Below are 26746 nucleotides of genomic sequence, written 5' to 3' on the forward strand. Positions count from 1 at the left end.
GAATGGGGGCATTGGGGGGAATGGGGGCATTATGGGTAATGGGGGATTGGGGGCAATGGGGGCAATTGGGGCAATGGGGGGAATAAGGGGATTGGGGGGGATGGGGGCATTGGGGACAATGGGGGCAATGGGGGGAATGGGGGCAACGGATATATGGGATATGGGAACATATGGGGATATGAGGATATATAGGGATATATGGGGATATGGGATTTGGGGATATATGGGATGTATGGGATATATGGGATATGGGGTCACACCTGCTCCAGGATGTGGGTCCGCCTGGTGGCTGTGGGATCCTCGTCGTCATCGGGGGGCCCATCCTTGTCCCGATCCCGATCCCGATCCTTGTCCCCGTCGGGCGCCATGTCGAACAGCTCCCGGATCGTTTGCTGCGACACGGGGACAAAGGGACCTGAGCCACCCCATAGGGACCCCAAAGGGACCCCACAGGACCCCACAGAGACCCCAAAGGGACCCCATAGTGATCCTATGGAGATCCCATGGAGATCCCATATGGACCCCATAGAGACCCATACAGACCCCATATGGACACCATAAATACCCCATAGGGACCCCATAGAGATCCTATAGAGACCCCACAGAGATCCCATAGTGATCCCATAGATTCCAAAGAGACCCCATAGAGACCCATAACGATCCACAGAGCCCCATAGCACCCCATATGACCCCACATCACCCCCTATCACCCCACACCACCCCATAATGACCCCATATCCCCCCTACGACCCAGTATGCCCCCCCACGACCCCATACCACCCCCCACGACCCCATATCTCCCCCCACAACCCCATATCCCCCCCTACAACCCCATATCCCCCCCTACAGCCCCACATCCCCCCCATGACCCCAAATCCCCCCAACGACCCCATATCCCCCCTCTACGACCCCGTATACCATCCTATGACCCCAAATCCCCCCCACAACCCCATATCCCCCCCCCACGACCCCAAATCCCCCCTATGACCCCAAATCCTCCCCTACGACCCCACATCCCCCCCTACGACCCCATATCCCCCCCCCTATGGCCCCATATCCCATCCTACAACCCCATATCCCACCCTACGACCCCAAATCCCCCCCCTACGACCCCACATCCCCCCCTACGACATCAAATCCCCGCCCCTACGACCCCACATCCCCCCCTATGACCCCATATCCCCCCCCTACGACCCCAAATCCCCCCCTACGACCTCAAATCCCCCCCCCACGACCCCACATCCCCCCCTTCGACCCCATATCCCCCCCCCTGTGGCCCCATATCCCATCCTACAACCCCATATCCCACCCTACGACCCCAAATCCCCCCCCTACGACCCCAAATCCCGGCCCCCCGGACCTGTTTGAAGTAGGCGGTGGTGAAGTTGCCCCCCTCGATGGCCATATCTCCCAGCATCCTCTTCTGATTGGCTTTCTTCAGGATGTTCTCCTCCACCGTGCGCTCGCTGATCAGCCTATGGGGTGAGGGCAGGGGGGGAGGTGTGGGACAAAGCGACCCCAAAGCCCGACCCCATAAAAACAACCCCACGTATCGGACCCGACCCCGTAGGGTGGGCGAGACCCCAAAACCCCAAGGGTTGATAAGGGAAGGGAACGGCGGAGAAGAAATCCTATTGGCTGAGGAGAAATCCCATCGGGTGAGAAGGGACCCCATTGGTTGAGAAGAAACCCCATTGGTTGACAACAGATCCCATTGGTTGAGAAGAAAGACCATTGGTTGACAACAGATCCCATTGGTTGACAACAGATCCCATTGGTTGACAAGAAACCCCATTGGTTGACAAGAGTCCCCACTGGATGAGAACAAACCCCATTGGTTGAGAAAAAACGCCACTGGTTGACAAGAGATCCCATTGGTTGAGAAGAAACCCCATTGGTTGAGAACAAACCCCATTGGTTGAGAAGAAACACCACTGGTTGACAAGAGATCCCATTGGTTGAGAAGAAACCCCATTGGTTGAGAAGAAACCCCATTGGTTGAGAAGAGACCCTATTGGTTGACAATAAACCCATTACTTGACAAGAGACCCCATTGGTTGAGAAGAAACCTCACTGGTTGAGAAGAGACCCCATTGGCTGAGAAGAAACACCATTGGCTGAGAAGAAACCCCATTGGTTGAGAAGAGACCCCATTGGTTGACAATAAACCCATTACTTGACAAGAAACCCCATTGGTTGAGAAGAAACCTCACTGGTTGAGAAGAGACCCCATTGGCTGAGAAGAAACACCATTGGCTGAGAAGAAATGCCACTGGTTGAGAAGAAACCCCATTGGTTGAGAAGAAACCCCATTGGTTGAGAAGAGACCCTATTGGTTGACAATAAACCCATTACTTGACAAGAAACCCCATTGGTTGAGAAGAAACCTCACTGGTTGAGAAGAGACCCCATTGGCTGAGAAGAAACCCAACTGGTTGAGAACAAACCCCATTGGTTGAGAAGAAACCCCATTGGTTGAGAAGAAATCCCACCAGTTGACAAGGGACCCCATTGGTTGAGAAGAGACCCCCATTGGCTGACAAGAAACTCCACTGGTTGACAACAGATCCCATTGGTCAACACGAGACCCCATTGGATGAGAAGAAACCCCACTGGTTGACAAGGAACGCCATTGGTTGACAAGAGTCCCCACTGGATGAGAACAAACCCCATTGGTTGAGAAGAAATGCCATTGGTTGAGAAGAGATCCCATTGGCTGAGAAGAAACCCCATTGGCTGAGAAGGGGCCCAATTGGTTGAGAATAAACTCCATTGGTTTGACAGAAAAATCCACTGGTTGACAAGAGACCCTATTGGTTGACAAGAGACCCCATTGGTTGAGAGGAAACCCAACTGGTTGACAAGAGATCCTATTGGTTGAGAAGAAATGCCACTGGTTGACAAGGAACGCCATTGGTTGACAAGAGTCCCCACTGGATGAGAACAAACCCCATTGGTTGAGAAGAAACCCCATTGGTTGAGAAGAAACCCCATTGGCTGACAGGAAAACCCATCAGTTCACAAGTGTCCCCACTGTCTCCCAAGAGCCCCCATTGGCTGCCAAGAGCCCCCGTTGATCGACAAGAGATCCCATTGGTTGAGGAGAGCCCCCATTGGCTCCCAAGACTCCCATTGGCTCCATAGATCCCCCACGGTCTTCCGTGAGCCCCCATTGGATGCCAAGAGCCTCTATTGCCTCCAAAGACCCCCATTGGCTCCCAAGACCCTCCACTGGCTCCCAAGAGCTCCCATTGGCTCCCAAGACCCCCCATTGGCTCCCAAGACCCCCCATCGGCTCCCAATACCCCCCACAGTCTCTGAAGACCCCCCATCAATTCCCAAGACCCCCCATTGGCTCCCAAGACCCTCCATCGACTCCCAAGACCCCCCATTGGCTCCCAAGACCCCCCATTGGCTCCGCAGACTCTCCCAAGAGCTCCCATTGGCTCCCAAGACCCTCCATCAAATCCCAAGACCCCCCATTGGCTCCATAGAGTCTCCCAAGACCCCCCACCGGCTCCCAAGACCCCCCATTGGCTCCGTAGAGCCCCCATCAACTCCCAAGACCCCCCATTGGCTCCATAGAGTCTCCCAAGAGCTCCCATTGGCTCCCAAGACCCCCCACCGGCTCCCAAGACCCCCCATTGGCCCCGTAGAGCCCCCATCAACTCCCAAGACCCCCCATTGGCTCCATAGAGTCTCCCAAGAGCTCCCATTGGCTCCCAAGACCCTCCATCAACTCCCAAGACCCCTCATTGGCTCCCAAGACCCCCCATCGACTCCCAAGACCCCCCATCAACTCCCACGACCCCCCACCAACTCCCAGGACCCCCCACTGGCTCCCAAGTCCCCCCATTGGCTCCGTAGAGCCCCAATCAACTCCCAAGAGCCCCCATTGGCTCCATAGAGTCTCCCAAGAGCACCCATTGGCTCTCAAGACCCCCCATTGGCCCCGTAGAGCCCCTATCGGCTCCCAAGTCCCCCCATTGTCTCCCAAGACCCCCCATCGGCTCCCAAGAGCTCCCATTGGCTCCCAAGACCCTCCATCGACTCCCAAGACCCCCCACAGTCTCCCAAGACCCCCTACAGTCTCCCAAGACCCCCCATCAACTCCCACGACCCCCCATTGTCTCCCAAGACCCCCCATCGGCTCCCAAGTCCCCCCATTGGCTCCGTAGAGCCCCCATCAACTCCCAAGACCCCCCATTGGCTCCATAGAGTCTCCCGAGAGCTCCCATTGGCTCCCAAGACCCCCCACCGGCTCCCAAGTTCCCCCATTGGCCCTGTAGAGCCCCCATCAACTCCCAAGACCCCCCATTGGCTCCATAGAGTCTCCCAAGAGCTCCCATTGGCTCCCAAGACCCTCCATCAACTCCCAAGACCCCCCATCGGCTCCCATGACCCCCCATCAACTCCCACGACCCCCAACCAACTCCCAAGACCCCCCACTGGCTCCCAAGTCCCCCTATTGGCTCCGTAGAGCCCCCATCGGCTCCCAAGTCCCCCCATTGGCCCCGCAGACTCTCCCAAGAGCTCCCATTGGCTCCCAAAACCCTCCATCAAATCCCAAGACCCCCCATTGGCTCCCAAGACCCCCCATTGGCCCCGTAGAGCCCCCATCAACTCCCAAGGCCCCCCATTGGCTCCCAAGACCCCCCACAGTCTCCCAAGACCCCCCATCAGCTCCCAAGTCCCCCCATTGGCTCCGTAGAGCCCCCATCGGCTCCCAAGTCCCCCCATTGGCTCCGCAGACTCTCCCGCGAGCTGCCATTGGCTGCCCGCTCCCACCTGTAGATGTGGACGTCCCTGGTCTGACCAATGCGGTGGCAGCGATCCTGGGCCTGGGCGTCCATGGTTGGGTTCCAGTCGCTGTCGTAGAAGATGACGGTGTCGGCCCCCGCCAGGTTGACCCCGACGCCGCCGCTGCGCGTCGACAGGATGAAGCAGAAGATCCGCTTGTCCGCGTTGAAGCGCTCCATCAGCGCCTGCGGGGCGGCAACGGGGTCGGCAACGGGGCCGGGGGGTCGGCAATGGGGTCAGCGGGGTCAGGAATGGGGTTGGGGGGGTCAGCGGGGTCAGGAATGGGGTCAGCGGGGTCAGGAATGGGAGCAGGAATGGGGTCAGGAATGGGGTCAGCAGGGTCAGGAATGGGGTCAGCGGGGTCAGGAATGGGGTCGGGGGGGTCAGCAATGGGGTCAGGGGGGTCGGCAATGGGGTTAGGGGGGTCAGCAATGGGGTTGGGGGGTCAGCGGGGTCAGGAATGGGGTCAGCGGGGTCAGGAATGGGAGCAGGAATGGGGTCAGGAATGGGGTCAGCAGGGTCAGGAATGGGGTCAGCGGGGTCAGGAATGGGGTCGGGGGGGTCAGCAATGGGGTCAGGGGGCTCGGCAATGGGGTTAGGGGGGTCAGCAATGGGGTTGGGGGGTCAGCGGGGTCAGGAATGGGGTCAGCGGGGTCAGGAATGGGAGCAGGAATGGGGTCAGGAATGGGGTCAGCAGGGTCAGAAATGGGGTCAGCGGGGTCAGGAATGGGGTCGGGGGGGTCAGCAATGGGGTCAGGGGGGTCGGCAATGGGGTTAGGGGGGTCAGCAATGGGGTTGGGGGGTCAGCGGGGTCAGGAATGGGGTCAGGGGGGTCGGCAATGGGGTCGGCAATGGGGTCAGGAATAGGGTCAGGAATGGGGTCAAGAATGGGGTCAGCGGAGTCAGGAATGGGGTCGGGGGGGGCAGCAATGGGGTCAGCGGGGTCAGGAATGGGGTCAGAGGGGTCAGGAATGGGGTCAGCAGGGTAAGGAATGGGGTCAGGAATGGGGTCAGGAATGGGGTTGGGGGGTCGGCAATGGGGTCAGGGGGGTCGGCAATGGGGTCGGCAATGGGGTCAGGGGGTCAGCAATGGGGTCAGCGGGGTCAGGAATGGGGTCAGGGGGGTCAGCAGGGTCAGGGGGGTCAGCAATGGGGTCAGCGGGGTCAGGAATGGGGTCAGGGGGGTCAGCAATGGGGTCAGGGGGGTCGGCAATGGGGTCAGCGAGGTCAGGAATGGGGTCAGGGGGGTCAGGAATGGTGTCAGCAATGGGGTCAGGAATGGGGTCAGGGGGGTCAGCAATGGGGTCGGGAATAGGGATCAGGAATGGGGTCAGGAATGGGGTCAGCGGAGTCAGGAATGGGGTCAGGGGGGTCAGCAATGGGGTCAGGGGGGTCGGCAATGGGGTTAGGGGGGTCAGCAATGGCGTTGGGGGGTCAGCGGGGTCAGGAATGTGGTCAGGGGGGTCGGCAATGGGGTCGGCAATGGGGTCAGGAATGGGGTCAGGAATGGGGTCAAGAATGGGGTCAGCGGAGTCAGGAATGGGGTCGGGGGGGGCAGCAATGGGGTCAGCGGGGTCAGGAATGGGGTCAGAGGGGTCAGGAATGGGGTTGGGGGGTCGGCAATGGGGTCAGGAATAGGGTCAGGAATGGGGTCAGGAATGGGGTCAGCGGAGTCAGGAATGGGGTCGGGGGGGGCAGCAATGGGGTCAGCGGGGTCAGGAATGGGGTCAGAGGGGTCAGGAATGGGGTCACGGGGGTCGGCAATGGGGTCGGCAATGGGGTCAGCAGGGTCGGGAATGGGGTTGGGGGGTCAGCGGGGTCAGGAATGGGGCCAGGGGGGTCAGGAATGGGGTTGGGGGGTCAGCGGGGTCAGGAATGGGGTCGGGGGGGTCAACGGGGTCAGGAATGGGGTCAGGGGGGGCAGGAATGGGGTCAGCGGGGTCAGGAATGGGAGCAGGAATGGGGTCAGGAATGGGGTCAGCAGGGTAAGGAATGGGGTCAGGAATGGGGTCAGGAATGGGGTTGGGGGGTCGGCAATGGGATCGGGGGGTCAGCAATGGGGTCAGCGGGGTCAGGAATGGGGTCAGGGGGGTCAGCAATGGGGTCGGCAATGGGGCCGGGGGCTCAGCAATGGGGTCAGGGGGTCGGGGGGGTCAGCGGGGTCAGGAATGGGGTCAGCAGGGTCGGGAATGGGGTCGGGGGGGTCAGCGGGGTCAGGAATGGGGTCAGGGGGGTCAGGAATGGGGTCAGCGGGGTCAGGAATGGCGTCAGCGAGGTCGGGAATGGGGTTTGGGGGGCCAGCGGGGTCAGGAATGGGGTCGGGGGGTCAATAGGGTCAGGAATGGGGTCAGAGGGGTCAGGAACGGGGTCGGGGGGGTCAGCGGGGTCAGGAATAGGGTCAGTAGGGACAGCAATAGGGTCAAGGGGGTCAACGTGGTCAAAAAGGTTAATGGGGCCAGTAATAGGGTTAATGGGGTCAGTAATAGGGTCAAGGAGATCAGTAATAGGGTCAAGGTGGTCAATGGTGTCAATGGGGTCAACGCGATCAATGAGGTCAATGGGGCCTGTAATAGGGACAATAGGGTCAGTAATAGGGTCAAGGGGGTCAATGGGGTCAATGTGGTCAATGGGGCCAGTAATAGGGTCAACAGGGTCAGTAATAGGGTCAACGGAGTCAATGTGGTCAATGGCACCAGTAATAGGATCATAGGGTCAGTAATAGGGTCAATGGGGTCAAAGGGGACAATGGGGTCAATATGATCAATAGGGCCAGGAATAGGATCAATAGGGTCAGAAATATGGTCAATGAGGCCAGTAATAGGGTTAATGGGTTCAACGCGATCAACAAGGTCAATGATGCGAGTAATAGGGTCAATAGGGTCAGAAATAGGGTTAAGGGGGTCAACGTGGTCAACGAGGTCAATGGGGCCTGTAATAGGGTCAATAGGGTCCGTGGGGTCAAAGGGGACAATGGGGTCGATGTGGTCAATGGGGCCAGGAATAGGGTCAATAGGGTCAGTAATAGGGTCAATGGGGTCAACGTGATCAACGAGGTCAATGGGGCCAGGAATAGGGTCAATAGGGTCAGTAATAGGGTCAATGGGGTCAATGTGGTCAACGGGGTCAACGTGATCAACAAGGTCAATGGGGCCAGGAATAGAGTCAATAGGGTCAGTAATAGGGTCAATGGGGTCAATGGGGTCAACGGGGTCAACGCGATCAACAAGGTCAATGGGGCCAGGAATAGGGTCAATGGGGTCAGTAAATAGGGTCAATGGGGTCAATGTGGTCAATGGGGTCAACGGGGTCAACGCGATCAACGAGGTCAACGGGGCCAGGAATAGGGTCGGCAACGGAGTCAACGGGGTCGGCTATGGGGTCAGTTGTGGGGTCGGCTATGGGGCCAGCCCCACGACCTGGCGCTGCTCCACGCGGGTGCTGCCGTCCAGCCGCAGGTAGATGCAATGGGGCCAATGGGGCCAGTAATAGGGTCAGTGGGGCCAGTAATAGTCAGTGGGGTCAAGGGGGTCAATGTGGTCAACGGGGCCAGTAATAGGGTCAATAGGGTAATAGGGTCAATAGGGTCAGTAATAGGGTCAAGGGGGGTCACTAATGGAGTCAATGGGTTCAATGGCCTCAACGGGTTGAATGGGGTCGCTAATGGGGTTAATGGGGTCATTAATCGGTTCAATGGGGTCAAAAGGGACAATGGGGTCAATATGGTCAATGGGGCCAGGAATAGGGTCAGTAGGGTCAGGAATAGGTTCAATGGGGTCAATGTGGTCAACAGGGTCAACGCAGTCAATGAGGTCAATTGTACCAGTAATAGGGTCAATAGGGTCAGTAATAGGGTGAAGGGGGTCAACGTGGTCAACGAGGTCAATGGGGCCAGTAATAGGGTCAATAGGGTCAGAAATAGGGTCCGTGGGGTCAAAGGGGACAATGGGGTCGATGTGGTCAATGGGGCCAGGAATAGGGTCAATAGGGTCAGTAATAGGGTCAATGGGGTCAATGTGGTCAACGGGGCCAGGAATAGGGTCAATGGGGTCAGTAATAGGGTCAATGGGGTCAACGTGGTCAATGGGGTCAACGGGGTCAACGCGATCAACGAGGTCAACGGGGCCAGGAATAGGGTCGGCAACGGAGTCAACGGGGTCGGCTATGGGGTCAGTTGTGGGGTCGGCTATGGGGCCAGCCCCCCGACCTGGCGCTGCTCCACGCGGGTGCTGCCGTCCAGCCGCAGGTAGATGCAATGGGGCCAGTGGGGCCAGTAATAGGGTCAGTGGGGCCAGTAATAGGGTCAGTGGAGTCAAGGGGGTCAATGTGGTCAATGGGGCCAGGAATAGGGTCAATAGGGTCAGTAATAGGGTCAATGGGGTCAATGGGGTCAATGTGGTCAATGGGGCCAGGAATAGGGTCAATAGGGTCAGTAATAGGGTCAATGGGGTCAATGTGGTCAATGGGGCCAGGAATAAGGTCAATGGGGTCAGTAATAGGGTCAATGTGGTCAATGTGGTCAATGGGGTCAACGGGGTCAACGTGATCAACGAGGTCAATGGGGCCAGGAATAGGGTCAATAGGGTCAGTAATAGGGTCAATGGGGTCAATGAGGTCAACAGGGCCAGGAATAGGGTCAATATGGTCAGTAATAGGGTCAATGGGGTCAACGTGATCAACGAGGTCAATGGGGCCAGGAATAGGGTCAATAGGGTCAGTAATAGGGTCAATGGGGTCAATGAGGTCAACAGGGCCAGGAATAGGGTCAATAGGGTCAGTAATAGGGTCAATGGGGTCAACGTGGTCAATGGGGTCAACGGGGTCAACGCGATCAACGAGGTCAACGGGGCCAGGAATAGGGCCGGCAACAGAGTCAACGGGGTCGGCTATGGGGTCAGTTGTGGGGTCGGCTATGGGGCCAGCCCCCCGACCTGGCGCTGCTCCACGCGGGTGCTGCCGTCCAGCCGCAGGTAGATGCAATGGGGCCAGTGGGGCCAGTAATAGGGTCAGTGGGGCCAGTAATAGGGTCAGTGGGGTCAAGGGGGTCAATGTGGTCAACGGGGCCAGTAATAGGGTCAATACGGTAATAGGGTCAATAGGGTCAGTAATAGGGTCAAGGGGGTCACTAATGGGGTCAATGGGTTCAATGGCCTCAACGGGTTGAATGGGGTCGCTAATGGGGTTAATGGGGTCATTAATCAGTTCAATGGGGTCAAAAGGGACAATGGGGTCAATATGGTCAATGGGGCCAGGAATAGGGTCAGTAGGGTCAGGAATAGGTTCAATGGGGTCAATGTGGTCAACAGGGTCAACGCAGTCAATGAGGTCAATGGGACCAGTAATAGGGTCAATAGGGTCAATAATAGGGTCAAGGGGGTCAACGTGATCAACGAGGTCAATGGGGCCAGTAATAGGGTCAATAGGGTCAGAAATAGGGTCCGTGGGGTCAAAGGGGACAATGGGGTCGATGTGGTCAATGGGGCCAGGAATAGGGTCAATGGGGTCAGTAATAGGGTCAAGGGGGTCAACGTGGTCAATGGGGTCAACGGGGTCAACGCGATCAACGAGGTCAACGGGGCCAGGAATAGGGTCGGCAACGGAGTCAACGGGGTCGGCTATGGGGTCAGTTGTGGGGTCGGCTATGGGGCCAGCCCCCCGACCTGGCGCTGCTCCACGCGGGTGCTGCCGTCCAGCCGCAGGTAGATGTGGCCGTGGTAGGTGAGGAAACGCTCCAGGACGTCCAACATCCGGGTCATCTGGGTGAAGATGAGCACGCGGTGCGAGCCGGCCTTCAGCCGCCGCAGCAGAACGTCCAGGGTCTGCAGCTTCCCTGTTGGGGGGCAATGGGGGCGGTTATGGGGTCGGCAACGGGGTCGTTGGGGTCATTGGGATCAACGGGAGCACTGGGTTCAGCAGTGGGGGCAGTAATGGAGGCAGTGGGGGCAGTAATGGAGACAATGGGGTCATTGGGGTCAGCAATAGGGCCAGTGGGGTGAATGTGGTCAGCAATGGGGTCAATGGGGGCAGTAATGGGGGCAGTGGGGGCAGTAATGGGGGCAATGGGGTCAATGGGGTCTTCGAACGGGATCAATGGGGTCATCTGGGGCAATGGGGTCTTCAAATGGGGGCAGTGGGGGCAATGGGGCCAATGGGGGCAGTAATGGGTCTGGGTCTGCAGCTTCCCTGTTGGGGGGAAAGAGGGGAGTTATGGGGTCGGCAATGGGGTTGTTGGGGTCATTGGGATCAACGGGAGCACTGGGTTCAGCAATGGGGGCAGTAATGGGGGCAGTGGGGGCAGTAATGGAGGCAATGGGGTCATTGGGGTCAGCAATAGGGCCAGTGGAGTGAATGTGGTCAGCAATGGGGTCAATGGGGGCAGTAATGGGGGCAGTGGGGGCAGTAATGGGGGCAACGGGGTCAATGGGGTCTTCGAACGGGATCAATGGGGTCATCTGGGGCAATGGGGTCTTCAAATGGGGGCAGTGGGGGCAATGGGGCCAATGGGGGCAGTAATGGGGCCAATGGGGGCAGCAATGGGTCTGGGTCTGCAGCTTCCCTGTTGGGGGGCAAAGAGGGGGGTTATGGGGTCGGCAACGGGGTCGTTGGGGTCATCGGGGTCAACGGGAGCACTGGGTTCAGCAATGGGGGCAGTGGGGGCAGTAATGGGGGCAATGGGGACAATGGGGTCTTCAAACGGGATCAATGGGGTCATCTGGGGCAATGGGGTCTTCAAATGGGGGCAATGGGGCCAATGGGGGAAGTAATGGGGTCATTGGGGTCAATGGGATCAGCAATAGAGGCAATGGGGTCATTGGGGTCAGCAATAGGGCCAGTGGGGTGGATGTGGTCAGCAATGGGGTCAATGGGGGCAGTAATGGGGGCAATGGGGACAATGGGGGAAGTAATGGGGTCATTGGGGTCAATGGGGTCAATGGGGTCTTCAAATGGGGGCAGTGGGGGCAATGGGGCCAATGGGGGAAGTAATGGGGTCATTGGGGTCAATGGGGTCACCAATAGAGACAATCAGGGCAATGGGGCCAATGGGGTCTTCAAATAGGGTCAATGGGATCAGCAATAGAGGCAATGGGGTCATTGGGGTCAGCAATAGGGCCAATGGGGTGGATGTGGTCAGCAATGGGGTCAATGGGGGCAGCAATGGGGACAATGGGGGCAGCAATGGGTCTGGGTCTGCAGCTTCCCTGTTGGGGGGCAATGGGGGCAGTTATGGGGTCGGCCATGGGGTCGTTGGGGTCAATGGGGGGGCAATAGGATCATCAATGGGGAAAATAGGGTCAATAGGGTCTCCAAATGGGGTCAATAATTGGTCAGTAATGGGGACAGTAATAGGGTCAATAATGGGGTCAGTAATGGGGTCAGCAATGGGGTCAACTGGATCACCAATGGGATCAATGGGGTCAACCCCTAACCCTAACCCATTCCCCCCACTGACCCCAATTCCCCCCACTGACCCCAATCCCCACATCGACCCCAATTCCCCCAATCCCCCCATTGACCCCAATTCCCCTCACTACCCCCCACTGCCCCATCGACCCCCAATCCCCCCAACCCCCCCAACTCCCCCATTCCCCCCATTGACCCCAATCCCCCCAACCCCCCCAACTCCCCCAATTCCCCCCACTGCCCCCTGACCCCAATCCCCCCACTGACCCCAACCCCCCATCCCCACCACTGCCCCCCATTGACCCCAATCCCCCCATTGACCCCAATTACCCCACTGACCCCAATCCCCCCATTGCCCCCAATTGACCCCAATGCCCCCATTGACCCCAATTCCCCATCCCCACCACTGCCCCCCATTGACCCCAATTCCCCCCACTGCCCCCTGACCCCAATCCCCCCCATAGACCCCAATCCCCCCAACCCCCCCACTGACCCCCAACCCCCCCATTGACCCCAATTCCCCCCATCCCCCCATTGAGCCCAACCCCCCCATCCCCCCCACTGCCCCAACTCCTCCATTCCCCCCATTGACCCCAATCCCCCCATTGCCCCCAATGCCCCCATTGACCCCATTGCCCCCAATTACCCCACTGACCCCAATTCCCCCCACTGTCCCCCACTGCCCCCAACCCCCCTGACTCCCCCAATTCCCCCATTGACCCCAATCCCCCCAACCCCCCCATTGACTCCAAGGCCCCCATTGCCCCCAATGCCCCCACTGACCCCAATTACCCCACTGACCCCAATCCCCCCATCGACCCCAATCCCCCCATTGCCCCCATTGACTCCAAGCCCCCCATTGCCCCCATTGCCCCCAACCCCCCATCCCCACCACTGCCCCCCATTGACCCCAATCCCCCCAACCCCCCCAACTCCCCCATTCCCCCCATTGACCCCAATGCCCCCATTGACCCCAATTGCCCCCACTGTCCCCCACTGCCCCACTGCCCCCAACCCCCCTGACTCCCCCACTCCCCCCATTGACCCCAATCCCCCCAACCCCCCCATTGACTCCAAGCCCCCACTGCCCCCAATGCCCCCATTGACCCCAACCCCCCATCCCCACCACTGCCCCCCATTGACCCCAATCCCCCCAATCCCCCCAACCCCCCCAACTCCCCCATTCCCCCCATTGACCCCAATCCCCCCATTGACCCCATTCCCCCCACTGACCCCAAACCCCCACTGACCCCAATCCCCCCAACCCCCCCATTGACCCCAATCCCCCCATTGACCCCATTCTCCCCATTGACCCCAATCACCCCAACCCCCCCATTGGCCCCAACCCCCCCATTGACCCCAATTACCCCACTGACCCCAATTCCCCCCACTGTCCCCAACTGCCCCACTGACCCCAACCCCCCTGACTCCCCCGATCCCCCCAACCCCCCCAACTCCCCCATTCCCCCCATTGACCCCAATCCCCCCATTGCCCCCAACCCCCCCATTGACCCCATTCTCCCCATTGACCCCAATCCCCCCAACCCCCCCAGCTCCCCCATTTCCCCACTGACCCCAATCCCCCCATTGCCCCCAATCCCCCCATTGCCCCCAATGCCCCCATTGACCCCAACCCCCCATCCCCACCACTGCCCCCCATTGACCCCAATCCCCCCAACTCCCCCAACTCCCACATTCCCCCCACTGACCCCAATCCCCCCATTGACCCCATTCTCCCCATTGACCCCACTGCCCCCCAACCCCCCATTGACTCCAATTCTCCCATTGACCCCATTCTCCCCATTGATCCCAATCCCCCCAACCCCCCCAACTCCCCCATTGTCCCCCCTGACCGCAATCCCCCCACTGACCCCAATCCCCCTATTGACCCCATTCTCCCCATTGACCCCAATCCCCCTATTGACCCCAATCCCCCCATTGACCCCAATCCCCCCATTGCCCCCAATGCCCCCATTGACCCCAACCCCCCATCCCCACCACTGCCCCCCATTGACCCCAATCCCCCCAACCCCCCTGACTCCCCCAATTCCCCCATTGACCCCAAACCCCCCAGTGACCCCAACCCCCCTGACTCCCCCAATTCCCCCATTGACCCCAAACCCCCCCCCTGCCCCACACCACCCCCCGCCCGCCCCCCCCGACGTACCGCAGTCGTACTGGATGAGCCTGAGGTCGGGGAAGTGCGTCCTCATGGCGGCCAGCACGCGGTGCAGGGGGCGGCCATGCGGGGCCAGCTGGGCCTGCAGCTGCTCCTCCAGCAGGGCGCGCTGCCGCTGCCGCCACGGCGCGGGGTGAGACGTGTGCAGGGCCAGGGAGCGGGCCTCCACCGGGGGGAGCACGAAGATGAACCTGGGGGGGGGGAGATGGGGGGTAAGGGAAAGGGTCTCCACCGCAGGGAGGACGGAAATGAAGCTGGGGGGGGGGATATGGGGGGATATGGGGGGGGTATTGGGGGGTAAGGAGGGGGTATGGGGGGGTATTGGGGGGGATATGGGGGGTATGGGGGGGCTGAGGAGGGGGTATTGGGGGTTATTGGGGGGTATTGGGGGGTGAGGAGGGGATATGGGGGGGTATTGGGGGGTAAGGAGGGGATATGGGGGGATGTGGGGGGGTAAGAGGTGGATATGGGGGGGTATTGGGGGGTAAGGAGGGGGTATGGGGTGGTATGGGGGGTAAAGGGGGGGATATCGGGGGGTATTGGGGGGTAAGGAGGGGGTATGGGGGGGATATGGGGGGATGTGGGGGGTAAGGGGTGGATATGGGGGGGTATTGGGGGGTAAAGGGGAGATATGGGGAGAAATGGGGGGGAAATGGGGGGATATGGGGGGTATAGGGGGGTAAGGAAGGGATGGGGGGGGGATATGGGGGGTAAGGGAGCGGGCCTCCACCGGGGGGAGCACGAAGATGAACCTGGGGGGGGGAGATGGGGGGTAAGGGAAAGGGTCTCCAGCGGGGGGAGCACGGAAATGAAGCTGGGGGGGGGGATATGGGGGGGTATTGGGGGGTATTGGGGGGTAAGGAGGGGGTATGGGGGGGATATGGGGGGAAATGGGGGGGATATGGGGGGGTATTGGGGAGTAAGGAGGGGGTATGGGGGGGTATTGGGGGGTAAGGAGGGGGTATGGGGGGGATAAGGGGGGTGAGGAGGGGATATGGGGTGATGTGGGGGGGATATGGGGGGGTATTGGGGGGTATGGGGGGGTATTGGGGGGTGAGGAGGGGGTATGGGGGGGATATGGGGGGATGTGGGGGGGTAAGGAGGGGGTATGGGGGGGTATTGGGGGGTGAGGAGGGGATGTGGGGTGATGTGGGGGGGATGTGGGGGGGATAAGGGGGGATGTGGGGGGGTAAGGAGGGGGTATGGGGGGGTATTGGGGGATAAGGGGGAGATATGGGGAGAAATGGGGGGGAAATGGGGGGATATGGGGGGTATTGGGGGGTAAGGAGGGGATGTGGAGGGGATATGGGGGGGATGTGGGGGGAAATGGGGGGGATATGGGGGGTAAGGGAGCGGGCCTCCACTGGGGGGAGCACGAAGATGAACCTGGGGGGGGGGAGATGGGGGGTAAGGGAGTGAAGCCTCCAGCGGGGGGAGCACGGAAATGAAGCTGGGGGGGGGGATATAAGGGGTAAGGGAAAGGGTCTCCACCGGGGGGAGCACGGAAATGAAGCTGGGGGGGGGATATGGGGGGGTATGGGGGGGTATTGGGGGGTATTGGGGGTGAGGAGGGGGTATGGGGGGGATAAGGGGGGTGAGGAGGGGATATGGGGTGATGTGGGGGGGATATGGGGGGGTATTGGGGGGTATGGGGGGGTATTGGGGGTTATTGGGGGGTAAGGAGGGGATATGGGGGGATATGGGGGGGTAAGGAGGGGGTATGGGGGGGATATGGGGGGATGTGGGGGGGAAGGGGGGGATATGGGGGGGTATTGGGGGGTAAGGAGGGGGTATGTGGTGGTATTGGGGGGGTATGGGGGGTATTGGGGGGATATCGGGGGGTATTGGGGGGTAAGGAGGGGGTATGGGGGGGATATGGGGGGATGTGGGGGGTAAGGGGTGGATATGGGGGGGTATTGGGGGGTAAAGGGGAGATATGGGGAGAAATGGGGGGGAAATGGGGGGATATGGGGGGTATAGGGGGGTAAGGAAGGGATGGGGGGGGGATATGGGGGGTAAGGGAGCGGGTCTCCACCGGGGGGAGCACGAAGATGAACCTGGGGGGGGGAGATGGGGGGTAAGGGAAAGGGTCTCCAGCGGGGGGAGCACGGAAATGAAGCTGGGGGGGGGGGATATGGGGGGTTTTGGGGGGGTAAGGAGGGGGTATGGGGGGGTATTGGGGGGTGAGGAGGGGGTATGGGGGGGATATGGGGGGATGTGGGGGGGTAAGGAGGGGGTATGGGGGGGTATTGGGGGGTGAGGAAGGGGTATGGGGAGAAATGGGGGGGAAATGGGGGGATATGGGGGGTATAGGGGGGTAAGGAAGGGATGTGGACGGGATATGGGGGGATGTGGGGGGAAATGGGGGGGATATGGGGGGTAAGGGAGCGGGCCTCCACCAGGGGGAGCACGAAGATGAACCTGGGGGGGGGGAGATGGGGGGGTATTGGGGGGTAAGGAGGGGGTATGGGGGGGTATGGGGGGGTATTGGGGGGTGAGGAGGTGATATGGGGGGATGTGGGGGGGTAAGGAGGGGGTATGGGGGGTATGGGGGGATATGGGGGGTAAGGAGGGGATATGGGGGGAAATGGGGGGATGTGGGGGGTAAGGGAAAGGGTCTCCACCGGGGGGAGCACGAAGGTGAACCTGGGGGGGGATGTGGGGGGGTATGGGGGGGGATTGGGGGGTGAGGAGGGGATGTGGGGGGGGATTGGGGGGTAATTGGGGGGTGAGGAAGGGATGGGGGGGGATATGGGGGGATATGGGGGGTAAGGGAGCGGGTCTCCACCGGGGGGAGCACGAAAATGGGGGTATGGGGTGTAAGGAGGGGATATGGGGGGGATATGGGGGGTAGGGGGGGGATATGGGGGGATATGGGGGGGTAAGGAGGGGATGTGGGGTGGATATGGGGTATAAGTGGGGGACGTGGGGGGGATATGGGGTGTAAGGGGCGGTGTAAGGCTGTAAGGTGGACCGTGGAAGACCCCCAAGCCCCCCCCCTCGCCCCCCACACACAACCCCCCTATATTCCCCCCCCAAATCCCACCTATATCCCCCCATAACCCCCCCATCCCCTCCCCAAGACCCCCAAATCCCCCACATAACCCCCCCACAACCCCAATATCTCGCCCATAAACCCCACAAATCCCCCCATAACCCCCCCTTAACCCCCCAAGACCCCCAAATCCCCCCATAACCCCCTGAAAGACCCCCGAATCCCCCCCATAACCCTCCCCAAATCACCCCATAACCTCCCCATACCCCCCCCAAGACCCCCATACCCCCCCATAACCCCCCATATCCCCCCTTAACCCCCCCAAGACCCCCAAATCCCCCCATAACCCCCAACATCCCCCCATAACCCCCCCAAAGACCCCCATATCTCCCCCTAAACCCCTAAACACCCCCCTTAACCCCCCCAAATCCCCCCAAAGACCCCCGAATCCCCCCCATATCCCCCCCAAAAACCCCCATAACCCTCCCCATATCCCCCCCGTAACCCCCCCACGACCCCCCAAATCCCCCCATAACCCCCCCAAAACACCCCCAAGACCCCCAACATCCCCCCATAACCCCCCCACAACCTCAATATCTCCCCCATAAACCCCCCGAAATCCCCCCATAACCCCCCCAAAACCCCATAATCCCCCCCATAACCCCCTGATAGACCCCCAAATCTCCCCATAACCCCCCCAAACCTTCCCCAAATCCCCCCATAACCCCCCCCAAAGACCCCCATATCTCCCCCTAAACCCCCCATATCCCCCCAAATCCCCCCCAAGACCCCCAAATCCCCCCATAACCCCCTCAAAGACCCCCATATCTCCCCCTAAACCACCCATAACCCCCCAAGACCCCCCCAAGACCCCCAAATCCCCCCATAACCCCCCCAAACCTTCCTCAAATCCCCCCATAACCCCCCATAATCCCCTCAAAGACCCCCAAATCCCCCCACAACCCCCCCAAGCCCCCCCATAACACCCCATAACCCCCTGAAAGACCCCCAAATCTCCCCATAACCCCCCCAAACCTTTCCCAAATCCCCCCATAACCTCCCCTTACCCCCCCAAAAACCCCCATATCTCCCCCTAAACCCCCCCAAATCCCCCCAAGACCCCCAAATGCCCCCATAACCCCCCCAAAGACCCCCATATCTCCCCCTAAACCCCCCCATAACCCCCCATAATCCCCTCAAAGACCCCCAAATCCCCCCATAACCTCCCCTTACCCCCCCCAAGACCCCCATATTCCCCCTTAACCCCCCCCAAGACCCCCAAAGACCCCCATAACCCCCAGAAAGACCCCCAAATCTCCCCATAACCCCCCCAAACCTTCCCCAAATCCCCCTATAACCCCCCCGTAACCCCCCCCAAAGACCCCCATATCTCCCCATAAACCCCCCATAACCCCCCAAGACCCCCAAATCCCCCCATAACCCCCCCCAAAGACCCCCATATCTCCCCATAAACCCCCCATAACCCCCCAAGACCCCCAAATCCCCCCATAACCCCCCCCAAAGACCCCCATATCTCCCCATAACCCCCCATAATCCCTCAAAGGCCCCCAAATCCCCCCACAACCCCCCCAAAACCCCAAGACCCCCAATATGCCCCCAAGACCCCCAAGTCCCCCCACAACCCCCCCAAACCCCCCCCATAACCCCCCATAATCCCCTCCAAGACCCCCAAATCTCCCCATAACCCCCCCAAACCTTCCCCAAATCCCCCCATAACCTCCCCTTACCCCCCCAAGACCCCCAAATCCCCCCATAACCCCCCATAATCCCCCCAAATCCCCCCATAACCCCCCATAATCCCCCCAAGACCCCCAAATCCCCCCATAAGCCCCCCCAAAGACCCCCATATCTCCCCCTAAACCCCCCATAACCCCCCATAATCCCCTCAAAGACCCCCAAATCCCCCTATAACCCCCCATAACCCCCTCAAAACCCTATAATCCCCCCCATAATCCCCTCAAAGACCCCCAAATCCCCGCACAACCCCCCCAAATCCCCCCATGATCCCCAAATCCCCCCATAACCCCCCCAAAGACCCCCATATCTCCCCCTAACCCCCCCATAACCCCCCATAATCCCCTCAAAGACCCCCAAATCCCCCCATAACCCCCCCAAATCCCCCCAAGACCCCCAAATCCCCCCATAACCCCCCCCAAGACCCCCATATCTCCCCCTAAACCCCCCATAACCCCCCATAATCCCCTCCAAGACCCCCAAATCCCCCCATAACCCCCCCAAACCCCCCCCATAATCCCCCCCAAGACCCCCAAATCCCCCCACAACCCCCCCAAATGCCCCCCATAACCCCCCCAAATCCCCCCAAGACCCCCCCAACCCCCCCCATTACCCCCCATAATCCCCCCCAAGACCCCCAAATCCCCCCACAACCCCCACAACCCCCCCCATAACCCCCCATAATCCCCCCAAGACCCCCAAATCCCCCCATAACCCCCCCCAAAGACCCCCATATCTCCCCCTAACCCCCCCATAACCCCCCATAATCCCTCAAAGGCCCCCAAATCCCCCCACAACCCCCCCAAAACCCCAAGACCCCCAATATGCCCCCAAGACCCCCAAATCCCCCCACAACCCCCCCAAACCCCCCCCATAACCCCCCATAATCCCCTCCAAGACCCCCAAATCTCCCCATAACCCCCCCAAACCTTCCCCAAATCCCCCCATAACCTCCCCTTACCCCCCCAAGACCCCCAAATCCCCCCATAACCCCCCATAATCCCCCCAAATCCCCCCATAACCCCCCATAATCCCCCCAAGACCCCCAAATCCCCCCATAAGCCCCCCCAAAGACCCCCATATCTCCCCCTAAACCCCCCATAACCCCCCATAATCCCCTCAAAGACCCCCAAATCCCCCTATAACCCCCCATAACCCCCTCAAAACCCTATAATCCCCCCCATAATCCCCTCAAAGACCCCCAAATCCCCGCACAACCCCCCCAAATCCCCCCATGATCCCCAAATCCCCCCATAACCCCCCCAAAGACCCCCATATCTCCCCCTAACCCCCCCATAACCCCCCATAATCCCCTCAAAGACCCCCAAATCCCCCCATAACCCCCCCAAATCCCCCCAAGACCCCCAAATCCCCCCATAACCCCCCCCAAGACCCCCATATCTCCCCCTAAACCCCCCATAACCCCCCATAATCCCCTCCAAGACCCCCAAATCCCCCCATAACCCCCCCAAACCCCCCCCATAATCCCCCCCAAGACCCCCAAATCCCCCCACAACCCCCCCAAATGCCCCCCATAACCCCCCCAAATCCCCCCAAGACCCCCCCAACCCCCCCCATTACCCCCCATAATCCCCCCCAAGACCCCCAAATCCCCCCACAACCCCCACAACCCCCCCCATAACCCCCCATAATCCCCCCAAGACCCCCAAATCCCCCCATAACCCCCCCCAAAGACCCCCATATCTCCCCCTAAACCCCCCATAACCCCCCATAATCCCCTCAAAGACCCCCAAATCCCCCTATAACCCCCCATAACCCCCTCAAAACCCTATAATCCCCCCCATAATCCCCTCAAAGACCCCCAAATCCCCGCACAACCCCCCCAAATCCCCCCAAGATCCCCAAATCCCCCCATAACCCCCCCAAAGACCCCCATATCTCCCCCTAACCCCCCCATAACCCCCCATAATCCCCTCAAAGACCCCCAAATCCCCCCATAACCCCCCCAAATCCCCCCAAGACCCCCAAATCCCCCCATAACCCCCCCCAAGACCCCCATATCTCCCCCTAAACCCCCCATAACCCCCCATAATCCCCTCCAAGACCCCCAAATCCCCCCATAACCCCCCCAAACCCCCCCATAATCCCCCCCAAGACCCCCAAATCCCCCCACAACCCCCCCAAATCCCCCCCATAACCCCCCCAAGACCCCCCCAGCCCCCCCCCATTACCCCCCATAATCCCCCCCAAGACCCCCAAATCCCCCCACAACCCCCCCCATAACCCCCCCAAGACCCCCAAATCCCCCCATAACCCCCCCCAAAGACCCCCATATCTCCCCCTAAACCCCCCATAACCCCCCATAATCCCCTCCAAGACCCCCAAATCCCCCCATAACCCCCCATAACCCCCCCAAAACCCCATAATCCCCCCCATAACCCCCCCAAAGACCCCCATATCTTCCCCTAAACCCCCCATAACCGCCCATAATCCCCTCAAAGACCCCCAAATCCCCCCCATAACCTCCCCAAAACCCCCCCAAGATCCCCAAATCCCCCCCACAACCCCCCATAACCCCCTGAAAGACCCCCAAATCCCCCCAAGACCCCCCCAAATCCCCCCCAAAGACCCCCCATAATCCCCTCCAAGACCCCCAAATCTCCCCATAACCCCCCCAAACCTTTCCCAAATCCCCCCATAACCTCCCCTTACCCCCCCAAAAACCCCCATATCTCCCCATAAACCCCCCCAAATCCCCCCAAGACCCCCAAATCCCCCATAACCCCCCCAAAGACCCCCATAACCTCCCCCTAACCCCCCCATAACCCCCCATAATCCCCTCCAAGACCCCCAAACCACCCCATAACCCCCCCAAATCCCCCCAAGACCCCCAAATCCCCCCATAACCCACCATAAACCCCCCCAAAACCCCATAATCCCCCCCATAATCCCCTCAAAGACCCCCAAATCCCCCCACAACCCCCCCAAACCCCCCCATAACCCCCCATAATCCCCTCCAAGACCCCCAAATCCCCCCATAACCCCCCCCAAAGACCCCCATATCTTCCCCTAAACCCCCCATAACCCCCCATAATCCCCTCCAAGACCCCCAAATCCCCCCATAACCCCCCATAACCCCCCCAAAACCCCATAATCCCCCCCATATCCCCCCCAAAGACCCCCATATCTTCCCCTAAACCCTCCATAACCCCCCATAATCCCCTCAAAGACCCCCAAATCCCCCCCATAACCTCCCCAAAACCCCCCCAAGATCCCCAAATCCCCCCCACAACCCCCCATAACCCCCTGAAAGACCCCCAAATCCCCCCAAGACCCCCCCAAATCCCCCCCATAATCCCCTCCAAGACCCCCAAATCTCCCCATAACCCCCCCAAACCTTTCCCAAATCCCCCCATAACCTCCCCTTACCCCCCCAAAAACCCCCATATCTCCCCATAAACCCCCCCAAATCCCCCCAAGACCCCCAAATCCCCCCATAACCCCCCCAAAGACCCCCATATCTCCCCCTAACCCCCCCATAACCCCCCATAATCCCCTCCAAGACCCCCAAATCCCCCCATAACCCCCCCAAATCCCCCCAAGACCCCCAAATCCCCCCATAACCCCCCCCAAGACCCCCATATCTCCCCCTAAACCCCCCATAACCCCCATTAATCCCCTCCAAGACCCCCAAATCCCCCCATAACCCCCCATAACCCCCCCAAAACCCCATAATCCCCCCCATATCCCCCCCAAAGACCCCCATATCTTCCCCTAAACCCTCCATAACCCCCCATAATCCCCTCAAAGACCCCCAAATCCCCCCCATAACCTCCCCAAAACCCCCCCAAGATCCCCAAATCCCCCCCACAACCCCCCATAACCCCCTGAAAGACCCCCAAATCCCCCCAAGACCCCCCCAAATCCCCCCCATAATCCCCTCCAAGACCCCCAAATCTCCCCATAACCCCCCCAAACCTTTCCCAAATCCCCCCATAACCTCCCCTTACCCCCCCAAAAACCCCCATATCTCCCCATAAACCCCCCCAAATCCCCCCAAGACCCCCAAATCCCCCCATAACCCCCCCAAAGACCCCCATATCTCCCCCTAACCCCCCCATAACCCCCCATAATCCCCTCCAAGACCCCCAAATCCCCCCATAACCCCCCCAAATCCCCCCAAGACCCCCAAATCCCCCCATAACCCCCCCCAAGACCCCCATATCTCCCCCTAAACCCCCCATAACCCCCCATAATCCCCTCCAAGACCCCCAAATCCCCCCATAACCCCCCCAAACCCCCCCCATAATCCCCCCCATAACCCCCAAATCCCCCCACAACCCCCCCAAATCCCCCCCATAACCCCCCCAAATCCCCCCAAGACCCCCCCAGCCCCCCCCCATTACCCCCCATAATCCCCCCCAAGACCCCCAAATCCCCCCACAACCCCCCCAACCCCCCCCATAACCCCCCATAATCCCCCCAAGACCCCCAAATCCCCCCATAACCCCCCCCAAGGACCCCCATATCTCCCCCTAAACCCCCCATAACCCCCCATAATCCCCTCCAAGACCCCCAAATCTCCCCATAAGCCCCCATAACCCCCCTAAAACCCCATAATCCCCCCCATAACCCCCCCAAAGACCCCCATATCTTCCCCTAAACCCCCCATAACCCCCCATAATCCCCTCAAAGACCCCCAAATCCCCCCCATAACCTCCCCAAAACCCCCCCAAGATCCCCAAATCCCCCCCACAACCCCCCATAACCCCCTGAAAGACCCCCAAATCCCCCCAAGACCCCCCCAAATCCCCCCCATAACCCCCCATAATCCCCTCCAAGACCCCCAAATCTCCCCATAACCCCCCCAAACCTTCCCCAAATCCCCCTATAACCCCCCCGTAACCCCCCCCAAAGACCCCCATATCTCCCCATAAACCCCCCATAACCCCCCAAGACCCCCAAATCCCCCCATAACCCCCCCCAAAGACCCCCATATCTCCCCCTAACCCCCCCATAACCCCCCATAATCCCCTCAAAGACCCCCAAATCCCCCCACAACCCCCCCAAAACCCCAAGACCCCCAATATGCCCCCAAGACCCCCAAATCCCCCCACAACCCCCCCAAACCCCCCCCATAACCCCCCATAATCCCCTCCAAGACCCCCAAATCTCCCCATAACCCCCCCAAACCTTCCCCAAATCCCCCCATAACCTCCCCTTACCCCCCCAAGACCCCCAAATCCCCCCATAACCCCCCATAATCCCCCCAAATCCCCCCATAACCCCCCATAATCCCCCCAAGACCCCCAAATTTTCCCATAAGCCCCCCCAAAGACCCCCATATCTCCCCCTAAACACCCCATAACCCCCCATAATCCCCTCAAAGACCCCCAAATCCCCCCCATAACCTCCCCAAAACCCCCCCAAAACCCCATAAACCCCCATAATCCCCTCCAAGACCCCCAAATCCCCCCAAGATCCCCAAATCCCCCCATAACCCCCCCCAAAGACCCCCATATCTCCCCCTAAACCCCCCATAACCCCCCATAATCCCCTCCAAGACCCCCAAATCCCCCCATAACCCCCCATAACCCCCCCAAAACCCCATAATCCCCCCCATAACCCCCCCAAAGACCCCCATATCTTCCCCTAAACCCCCCATAACCCCCCATAATCCCCTCAAAGACCCCCAAATCCCCCCCATAACCTCCCCAAAACCCCCCCAAGATCCCCCAAATCCCCCCCACAACCCCCCATAACCCCCTGAAAGACCCCCAAATCCCCCCAAGACCCCCCCAAATCCCCCCCATAACCCCCCATAATCCCCTCCAAGACCCCCAAATCTCCCCACAACCCCCCCAAACCCCCCCCATATCCCCCCATAATCCCCTCAAAGACCCCCAAATCCCCCCCCAACCCCCCCAAACCCCCCCCATAACCCCCCATAATCCCCTCAAAGACCCCCAAATCCCCCCACAACCCCCCCAAACCCCCCCCATAACCCCCCATAACCCCCTGAAAGACCCCCAAATCCCCCCATAACCCCCCCAAAGACCCCCATATCTCCCCCTAAACCCCCCATAACCCCCCAAGACCCCCCCAAGACCCCCATATGTCCCCCTAAACCCCCCCATAACCCCCCATAACCCCCTCAAAGACCCCCAAATCCCCCCATAACCCCCTCAAGACCCCCCCAAGACCCCCAATATGCCCCCAAGACCCCCAAATCCCCCCATAACCCCCCCCAAAGACCCCCATATCTCCCCCTAAACCCCCCATAATCCCCCCCAAGACCCCCAAATCCCCCCATAACCCCCCCAAACCCCCGCCAAGACCCCCAATATGCCCCCAAGACCCCCATATCCCCCCATAACCCCCCCCAAGACCCCCAAAGACCCCCATAAGCCCCTGAAAAACCCCTAAATCTCCCCATTACCCCCCCAAACCTTCCCCAAATTCCCCCATAACCCCCCCCAAAGACCCCCATATCTCCCCCTAAACCCCCCATAACCCCCTGAAAGACCCCCCCAAGACCCCCAATCCCCCCCACAACCCCCCCAAACCCCCCCCATTACCCCCCATAATCCCCCCCAAGACCCCCAAATCCCCCCACAACCCCCCCAAATCCCCCCCATAACCCCCCCAAATCCCCCCAAGACCCCCCCAACCCCCCCCATTACCCCCCATAATCCCCCCAAGACCCCCAAATCCCCCCACAACCCCCCCAACACCCCCCATAATCCCCCCAAGACCCCAAATCCCCCCATAACCCCCCCCAAGACCCCCATATCTCCCCCTAAACCCCCCATAACCCCCCATAATCCCCTCCAAGACCCCCAAATCCCCCATAACCCCCCCAAATCCCCCCAAGACCCCCAAATCCCCCCATAACCCACCATAAACCCCCCCAAAACCCCATAATCCCCCCCATAATCCCCTCAAAGACCCCCAAATCCCCCCACAACCCCCCCAAATCCCCCCCATAACCTCCCCAAAACCCCCCCAAGATCCCCAAATCCCCCCCACAACCCCCCCAAACCCCCCCCATAACCCCCCATAACCCCCTCAAAGACCCCCAAATCCCCCCACAACCCCCCCAAATCCCCCCATAACCCCCCATAATCCCCTCCAAGACCCCCAAACCCCCCCATAACCCCCCATAACCCCCCCCAAGACCCCCAAATCCCCCCCACCACCCCCCCAAACCCCCCCCCCCTTACCGATCCAGCACCGCCGCCAGCTGCTCCAACCTCTGGGGGGGCCCCAAGATGGCTCTCCCTAAAGCCCCCCCCCTCTCCCAAAACTCTTCCAATTTCGGGGGTCTGCCCTGCAGCTGCGCCAGCCTGCACCTCTCCAAGCCCGTCCTCGGGGTCCCTTTAGGGTTCCGACTTTTATAGGGTGGCTGATGAGCTTCGGGGTGGGGTAAAAGGGTGCAGAGGTTCAACACTTCGGTGCCATAAATGGGGCTGAGGCCGCAACGAAGTTCGTTAAGTCGCAGCAAACGATCCAAGCGTTCGGCCCGCGCCCGGCAGCGCTTGGCTTCCAGGGATTCCTAAGGGAATTTCGGGGTGGGGGGGGGGGGGGTGGGGGGGCAACGGGGAGACAGGGTCAGAGGGGTCTTATGGGGTCCCTATGGGGTCTTATGGGGTCTTATG

General features: G+C 60.3%; 1 protein-coding gene across 1 annotated transcript in view; it reads right to left on the reverse strand.

The window, feature by feature from the left end:
* The window catches only part of SRCAP (Snf2 related CREBBP activator protein), a 137816-nt gene that overhangs the window by 7661 nt on the left and 103409 nt on the right, over positions 1-26746 (reverse strand). Inside the window, exons 27-32 of the mRNA XM_090130322.1 lie at positions 26312-26643; positions 14366-14568; positions 10458-10627; positions 4789-4985; positions 1361-1475; positions 261-392 (exon numbers count right to left, since the gene is read on the reverse strand). Of these exons, the coding sequence (XP_089986448.1) occupies positions 261-392; positions 1361-1475; positions 4789-4985; positions 10458-10627; positions 14366-14568; positions 26312-26643 (1149 nt within the window). The remainder of the gene's footprint in view (positions 1-260; positions 393-1360; positions 1476-4788; positions 4986-10457; positions 10628-14365; positions 14569-26311; positions 26644-26746) is intronic.

Source organism: Phasianus colchicus, chromosome 40 (assembly GCF_987193195.1).
Source record: "Phasianus colchicus chromosome 40, bPhaCol1.hap1.1, whole genome shotgun sequence".
NCBI classification, from domain to species: domain Eukaryota; kingdom Metazoa; phylum Chordata; class Aves; order Galliformes; family Phasianidae; genus Phasianus; species Phasianus colchicus.